Source organism: Xenopus tropicalis, chromosome 3, assembly GCF_000004195.4.
Source record: "Xenopus tropicalis strain Nigerian chromosome 3, UCB_Xtro_10.0, whole genome shotgun sequence".
Lineage (NCBI taxonomy): Eukaryota > Metazoa > Chordata > Amphibia > Anura > Pipidae > Xenopus > Xenopus tropicalis.
In genome coordinates this window covers 87,268,391-87,277,451 of record NC_030679.2, presented here as the reverse complement: position 1 = coordinate 87,277,451, position 9,061 = coordinate 87,268,391, and the positions used below count along the sequence as shown (strand labels likewise).

General features: G+C 40.8%; 1 protein-coding gene across 1 annotated transcript in view; it reads left to right on the top strand.

Annotated features, from left to right (window-relative positions):
- Window positions 1-7,305: 7,305 nt before the first annotated feature.
- ahcyl2 (adenosylhomocysteinase-like 2) overlaps window positions 7,306-9,061 on the top strand; it is a 93,231-nt gene continuing 91,475 nt past the window's right edge. The window contains 1 exon segment of the mRNA NM_001016409.2: window positions 7,306-7,624. Within this exon segment, the coding sequence (NP_001016409.1) occupies window positions 7,328-7,624 (297 nt within the window). The 5' untranslated portion in view covers window positions 7,306-7,327.

Below are 9,061 nucleotides of genomic sequence, written 5' to 3'. Positions count from 1 at the left end.
ACTGCACTGCTCTCCGAACTTTGCTCCGGATTGGTAAATGAGGTTTAGTTTTTTTTTTTCCAGGAATGTGCACTTTGGCTGTGTTTGAAATCTGAAATAATGAAAGGAAAATACAAAAAGTCTGGTTACAATATCCCAGAAATAAGCTTTGAAGGGGTTGTTTACCTTTCAAACTTATTTTGTAGTTCAGTTGGTTTCAGATTCAGTGCATCAGAAGTAAATACTTTTTTCAATTCCAATTTCTTATTCTTGTCTGTATTTTAACATTTACGTTTATACTTACTTTTTTAGTCTGGCAGTTCACTAATCCAGACACAGTCTCTGAACTCTTACAGTTTGCTCCGTTAGCTGATACACTTCTTAGCAGCATCTGTGGAACATTAGCAACTTCTGTATCAATTATATAACAGTTGCCTTTAATACAACTCAGGAATTCTCCTCAGCAGGGCCAAACATAAGAAATGTATGAGCTAATCTATAAAATCAGAACAATTAGAGAGTTGATGACTCCTCCCTGCTATTGGAAGCCATTGGGTGAAAATAACATTTTAATATTCAAAAAAACACAAAATAATAGAAATACCTAAACCTAGTATTCTTAGGTAAATACATTTAAGTCCAGGGCAATTTCTTCTAGATATGTAAGCCACAGGAGCCTTGGGTGCCAGTGATTACAGCTGCCATTTAACACCCACTTAGCATTTGGGGTTCTTGTGACTTGCTAAACAAAACAAAATATTTCTTGGAGCACAACAAACCTTACTGATGGCAGGCTTGCCCATGTCCATAATGTATGACGTGACATATTTGGTATACCCTTTGATAAATTTGCATTTGAGTTCCATGGTGCATTCAGTGGCTGTTGAGTGCTAACATGTAAAATTGCATTCAGATCATAAAAAAATCATAATGCAGTTAGTCAATTAAAAAAACCTAAGAAAGTAATTTTGTTTTAATTTGAGCTGGAAGTGGCATATGGCTTCTATTCAGCTTGTGTAATTGAGCCCTTATAGATACAGAAGTGAACATTTTTAAGTGAAGTGCAAAGTGATAACAAAAGTATTAGGAGGAGGAGGAAAAAATACAGTTGGGAAGTGGGAGTAGAAACTTGGGAAAGTGAGAGAAACACCCAGGATAGATACAAAAGATACACAGAAAATGATACTAGATCAATGTTTCTCAAACTGTGAGTGCATCCTAACTTATGTTAAGTTAGTTTTTATTGTGTAGTAATTTTTAGCAACTATTCAATTGGTCCATAGCTTTGGAATCATTTGCCTTCCTCTATTATCTTAAGATTTCAGATTGGGTCACTGATCTCCATATAGATTTGTAAAGGTAAAGGCTAAATTGGATCCTAGAAACAACAGTATATAGCTAAATTCTGACCTGCAGAGCTGATGAGCAAAAAACTAAATAACTAAGACCAGTTCCAATTTAACTTAAAATATCACTGTCTGCCGCTTATTAAAAGTCAATGTAAAGGTGAAGTAGTCAGGTACTGAATAATAAGCATGTAAAGTCTTGCCTAAAATGGTGTAGCAGCACTAACACAAAGGTATCACATGAATACTAGACTGAATGTACTCACACCAGGTCATTTTACATCCTCTCAGACATGAATTTTAATTCATGCAGCCTATCTACTTAAGATGTTTTATTGTCATTAACAATTATAAACCATCTCTGTAATTGTAAGCTCTGCAAAATATATTTTTGTTTATAAGATGCCCAACATTGGGCCCCAACATATTAACAAGCATGTTCTTTTTCATATAAGGACTAACATATATAATGCTACACTTGCTGATCCCATGTGCTGTTCTCCACACTCTCCCACATACATAACTACGCAACAATGATTTGTGTGTCCTGTCACAGCATGTACACATGAACACAGTGAAGGTGCTGGTGTGTGTAAGTCATTAATAATACTACAGTATAGCACAACACTACAATTTTGATGCAAGAGTTTTTCCTTTTTTATGAGACTGGAGACACAACTGCCATAATCAGGACTTGCAGTTAGGAAATTAGACATCAGGGGGTATTGTAGCTCTCTACATAGAGCCTTCTCTTGTAGCTGCTCAAGTGGAAATTAACATACTATATAAAATGTATCTTAAAAACTATATAATGTGCAGGAAGTTGGCAGCAAAGGAGGAAACAAAGCAAACTAACAGCACAGTAGGACACCCTGACATACAGTCACTGCAAAAATCCAGCTCAAATCCAGAACAAAAGATGCAGGCTAAAACTATACTTTCTCTATGATGTGCTCCTGAAAGCAAGGGATGTTTATTTATTCAGTAATTCCATTATTTGTTTTAACATGGGCAGATGACATGAAAATTGTGTTGTGTGACATAGTACTGTGTTGTCCACCATAGGTCCTGTGAAATTTCAAAATCTTTGGGTACTGAACAAGAGTTCTAAATTGATCTGGTTATACAGCTGCATTCCTGTAATCTCTCCTGTATTGTGCGGCTTTCTGCCTGCTTAACAGTTTTACTCTCTGATGCTTGCCCAGCCCCAGGCCTGTGCTTTGGATTTAGACTAAAGGGCATATTCATTAAAGAGTGAAATTAGAGCTCACCACAGTCTGCCAGAGTGAAGTTCCACCACTCTCTACTACTTTTTGTGGGATTTTTGGGTGCAGCTTTATCAATAGTTGAATGTCAGAGTTCAGCCTTTGATACATACACCTTTTGTCCCATAGAAATTGATAGGGAGTGGCAAAATGTCACTCTTTTGGACTGTGGCAAGCTCTAATTTCACTCTTTGATACATATGCACACATGCTACATGTCAGGTTCTAGCCTCAGATCTAGTCCTAGAAAAAAAACAACCTGTTTCAAGAGGAACAAAGGCTAATGTGGCTGTAACATAAAAAAAAAACAAAAAACCTCAAATACGGTTTTTGTGCATTGTACAGTGCAGACATTTCCCTTGGTAAAAATTTGTTCTTCAGCTTGCCTTAGTAAATTGGTGAATATTCACAGGAGAAATTCTTTTGGTTAAATGATGCGAATGATCCCCATGCAAAGAGGATTTTTACCAATTTGAAGTTAAAGGGGGTTGAGTTAACTTTTTCGTATAATGATGCAGAGAGCAATATTTTAAGACAATTTGCAATTGGTCTTTAATTTTTTATTTGTGTTTCTTACCATGTTTTTTTAATCATTTTCAAAATTTCAGCAGCTATCTGGTTGCAACAGTTCAAGAAGGCAAATAATTTAAAAATGATATAAAAAAAAAAAATAACAGACCACTTAAAGTTGCTTACAGTTAGCTATTCAATAACATACTAAAAGTAAACTTAAAAGTGAACCACCCCTTAAGGCTCTGGCACACGGGGAGATTAGTCGCCCGCGACAAATCTCCCTTGTCACGGGCGACTAATCTCCCCGAACTACCATCCCACCGGCGAACATGTAAGTCGCCGGTGGGATGGCACACGCTGTGCAGACGATTTCGGCAAATCGCAGAAGTTGCCTCGCGAGGCATTTTCGGCAATTTGCTGAAATCGGCACGCCGCGTGTGCCATCCCACCGGCGACTTACATTTTCGCCGGTGGGATGGCAACTCGGGAAGATTAGTCGCCCGCGAACAGGGAGATTTGTCGCGGGCGACTAATCTCCCCGTGTGCCAGAGCCCTTAAACTTTCCAAAACTTGGCATACGCTCCTAGTAGTAATTGGTGATGTTAAACACAACCAGCTGGCTAGCTTCATGTTATAAACCTTTACAAAATATTTGTGCAAGTACTTTATAGTGTAAAAGTATGTTGTGATAAACTAATAACTGAAGCAGAACTCTCAACCAATGTCAGGAGCACCTAAATTCTAAATATTATGAGATCCTGCTCATAAAGGAACTTTTTTTCCAGTAAGTAAGCTGGAGTACATTTGCAAAAGAAAATAAGCGCAGCCAGACCAGAACAACTAATGATCGTAGTGTCCCATGTCCATGTGTGTCACAAACCCAGCAGCAGATTAATGTACGCAATTTGCTGGCTTTTTGTATAACAAGCCTATGTTTATGAGAGCGTAACATGCCAAACACATGTCTTTCTACATGTTATAAACTATGCACATTGTACCCAAGAGAAGAGCTACAATGACAGTGCCTACATATATTTTCAGGCCTAAAGGAAAGTGATACTAGAGGTGGATCCCATTGAGTTACTTGCTGAATCCACACCTGTGGATGCATTAACTGTATGGGGCAGGTATGAGATTCCGTAAACACGTTATCCAGAAAGCTTTGACTTACACGAAAGCCATAGAGCTTATTATAAGAAATTTTTTTCAGCAGAATTTGGGCAAATCCACATGCCTGGCCGAACCAAAGCCAAATAATTAAAAAATGATGTGACTTTTTGTCACATAAACACAGAAGTTGAACATTTTTCACCATGTGAGAAGCTTTAGGGCCGTGGCAGATGGGGAGATTAATCGCATATGCACATTAGGATTTAGATTCAGTTCGGTATTTGGCTGAATCTTTCACAAAGGATTCGGGGTTCAGCCAGATCCCAAAATAGTGAATACGGTGCATCCCTAAGTATTTTTTTCAGCCAGGTTTGGGGAGGCCTTAATGAAAATCCACCCATATTTACACAATCCCAACTTGGCCAACTTTTCCTAACTGACATCACAAACACACAACCAATTGCTAAACTAAAAGACTCAGGCAGATTTCCTGTGAAAATGTTGATTTTAGTAAGATTAGATAAAATTGTCTCCAAACCAGTGAGTGGATGGGATGATCAGATAATTATTGGTAAACGAACAATCACTGCACATGACTTTATTTTGAAAATGTGAAAGTACAAGGGAACAGATAGCCATTGGTTAATATATATATAATCTTGCAGCCAACACGACAAAGATAGGACAAAAGTCTCTTCAAATATCGTTAACCATTGATGGATGAATTGGTTGTTAAAACAATCAGTTAGCCGATGAGATTGTTCACAGACTGGCATAAAAATCTGCTGTTGTATAGCCAGCTTAAGGACCAATTAACACAGCAATATATATTGGATATGGAAAACAGCCAGAGCACCAAGGGGAGTGCAAATTCCATGCAGATAATTAACTAGTGCAGTGCTGTCCAACTGGCGGCCCGCGACCCCCCTCTGTGTGGCCCTCCACCTGTCTGGCTGCTTTGATGGCTTACTCTTGTGTAAGCTTTAAATGGTATCAGTACAGTGATTAACTGGCCCCCTGCATGGCTCACACCTCAGATTCAGGCTGTAAACCCTCTGTATTGTTTAAAAATTTAATCCCCTGTGTTGTTCACACTTTTTAATACCTACATTGTTCACCCCCTGCAGTGTTCACACCTCAGGCTCAGGTTGTAATCACCCACATTGTTTACCTGTTCACACCTCAGACAGCAGTAGAAACCCACAAATAAACCCTGCACACTACAAAAAGAACATATACTGAGGTGGTACTGCAATTAAAAAGTTTTTTGTTTTTTAATATATAGTTATTGTGCAGACTGTAGGAGCAGTGGCAACATTGTGTCACTGTATGCTGCCTGTGTGTGCCATACAGGGCAGAGAGAGTATGGCACACACAGGCAGGGTAGGGAAGGCAGAGTATGGCACACACAGGCAGGGTAGGGAAGGCAGAGTATGGCACACACAGGCAGGGTAGGGAAGGCAGAGTATGGCACACACAGGCAGGGTAGGGAAAGCAGAGTATGGCACACGCAGGCAGGGTAGGGAAGGCAGAGTATGGCACACGCAGGCAGGGTAGGGCTGGCAGAGTATGGCACAAGCAGGCAGGGTAGGGCAGGCAGAGTATGGCACACGCAGGCAGGGTAGGGAAGGCAAAGTATGGCACACACAGGCAGGGTAGGGAAGGCAGAGTATGGCACACACAGGCAGGGTAGGGAAGGCAGAGTATGGCAGGTATTTGCTGTACTACAACCATAATATGGGTATGGTCATGTGATAACATGGGTGTGGTTTCAAGTGGGTGCGGTTTCAAAAAGGGGAGTGGTCAAAACTGGCTTCCATTATCGGCCCTCTACCACGTAGGTAGGAAAAATTCCGGCCCTCGGTACCACAGAAGTTGGACAGCACCCATGCCCCATCAGCCAATTAATGGGCAGAGTTCTGCCTTTTGCTTCCACACTACTTCCTGTTATAGTTAGAGCTGCATTATTTCTCGTCATGTGATCTCTGAGGGAGCACACAGCCCATCACTAAATGGTGGATCAAGGAAAAGGATTAAAAGGGCAACATTTATTGAGATATATATATATATATATATATATATATATATATATATATATATATATATATTACAGTTTGGCAAGATCAGTTGGTTAAGGATTCATTCTGGGGGTATAGTTTTCCTTTAAGTGATAAATCATACATAAAGTGCCCTGCACTCGCTGCCGGATGGTTAAGGTGTAGGAAAGATGGCCCTGCCAGTGGCAATGAGTTATGTGTTTTAAATGATATAAAAACCAGTAAAAATGCTGTTTGTTTTCAATGTTGTTTAGTGCAGAAAGATAAAAAGTGGCAAGCCTGGCTTCAAAGTTAATGGGGAAAATTTGCTTTCTTCACTGGAAAAAGTCAATAGTTTTTACTAAATGAGACACCTTTAAAGTCAGCCTATCAAGTAATAAACCTACATATGGCACCATTAGCCACCCCAGACTAAAACAGCATCTATGCCTATGATATAAGACTGGAGAAGAGGTGCTGAAGGACAGCTTAGACTTAGACAAATGGACATTAGGTCCTTCCTACAGTTGTCAGGGCATCCACTTTGATTAGAAGAGGTTTAAAATAGGTTAAGATTTATTTTTACAGCAAGAGCTGTGAAGTTGTATTGGCAGATACATTAGATAGATTCAAGACAGGGCTGGATGCCTTTTTTTGCAAGTGAGCTAAGCTACGTAACAGTAGTTTTCTCGTTCCCATGACACATGGATTTGGCCCTCAACTATTATCTGGCCTTAGATATCGCGCAAAAATAAATATAGCTATTCCAGCAGGTTATTCCGCCTACCATTGCAATGCAACGCATCCAACGCTAAGCGGCTGGGAACTAAATCACCAGCTGCATTACACGATCTCTTTCGCACAGATACAGTGTGCACTATGGGAATGGTAGTTCGAATAAATTCTTTCTTAGCCGTAGGAGGTGATGGCTGGAACTACGCATCCCGTAATGCACTGCGCGTAGGCGGTCAATGCTAACAGGGGCGTGTTGGTGGCTGCCGGTGGCAGCGTGTTAGTGTTTGTGTGCGGTAAGCAGGGAGCAGTGAGGACAAGAGGAGAGTTCGAACTGTGAATAGCCATGTCTGTGCAGGTCGCTACCGTCAAAATGGCAGCTATGGAGCTAAAAGATATGAACAGCGAACGGCCACCCGAGGGCCTCTCTCTACCAACTGTTCCAGCAGTCCCGGCCGTACCAGCCGCCGTTTCACCCACAGAGCCAGACAACAGTCCGATCCCAGCTCTCAGCCAGCCGATAAAAGGAGCACCGGCTTCCGCCATGAAAAGAAGTGACCCGACGCAGCGGCCAAAGGACGGTGGCGACGAAGCAGGGAGCCCAGAAGGAGCGGTCAGCGAAGCCCCACGCACCGTCAAAAAGGTAATTGCAGGTTTGCTGTATCTGTGGAGCGTCAGCAGTCAAACTCCAACTCCCAGCAGCCCCTAAGGATGGGGGATGCTGGGACGTCTAGATATAAGATCTTTAGAGGGCTATACACAGATTGGTCATCCTTGGTGAATCCAAACTATTCCTTGTTTTGCATTCCTATCAAATGAGAGCTTTTGCTCGCTTCATTGTACCAGTTTCTTGACTTTGAATGGGACTATTTTTCCTCCATCTTTTCTACGCGAAGGGATATCTTGCTGTTGCTAAGATGTGATTTTACCCTACAGGTGAACGCAGCAGCATTGAGTCAGAAATCCCTACACTGGTACTCCATTTCCCCTTGGCTGCACGATAGCTGCTCTGTGATTGGCCTCTGTCTCTTTCCTTCTCAGAGCTAGCTAAATGGTGCATGATGCACGGGGGGAGACGCAAATTATGCGCAGCTCAGCTGCACTGACGATAGTCAGGTGACCTTGAATTTTTTTCTTCTGTTCCAGTGCATCCTATTAGGTTATGTTTTTTCTGGTTTACACTGTCCATGTCTGTTAGCTTTAGGACTAAACTCCATGATGGACAAAACGAATACTACAAGTCATCTGTGGTTGCACTGTTCAAAATATAATGGGGCTGAAAGAAAAATCTGATGTGTAAACTATATGAAACAGTTTCCATCAACACACAATGTGCCTGTTGGAAGGGAACACACTGAATGCCGCATCTTCAGCCAACAAGCTAAAATCTGATGGTGTGTCACCAGCTTTTTTCCCCTCATTTAAATACACCGTTGAATATAGATGCAGGAAAAAAATACACTATCTGACTTTATTTGATCGGACTGTACATTACAGCCTGTTGCAAGACGAGCAGATAAAATCTGATGAAAATCTCCCATGGACTTAAGCCCTAAGACTATTTACTTTTTCTTTCATGAATATATCAAGGCAGGTCGGTGTTGTCAAATTATATCATACAGCCATGTTCGGGGTTCCATGGTGCCCCTAAATAGTGTACATTTTTCCCAGCAGTGATAAAAACATTGCAAATTGGTTTAGTGGTTCTAAAACAATTCTCAAAGCTGGTTCTGTGACATGATTTGGGTTCTCTGAAAAAACAATGTTAAGAACTACTGTTGTAGTGACCCTGCAGGAAGACTGATGGATTTCTTTCTAAATGTGAATGCATTACATAGTTCTAATAGGGAAGTAGTACAGAGATTTTCTTTTACTGTGCCTGCCAGATGTTTTCACCCGTAGTAACATAGTAAGTTAGGTTGAAAAAAGATATACGTCCATCACGTTCAACCATTCTGCACAGTTCCCATCATATCCGTGTGGCATTCTGCATGATTTCACTTTTTTGGGACATTAAGTTTACCTGCGATAACTGTACATCTTAATTTTAGGACAAACTAAGCTTACAAATCTGCTGAAA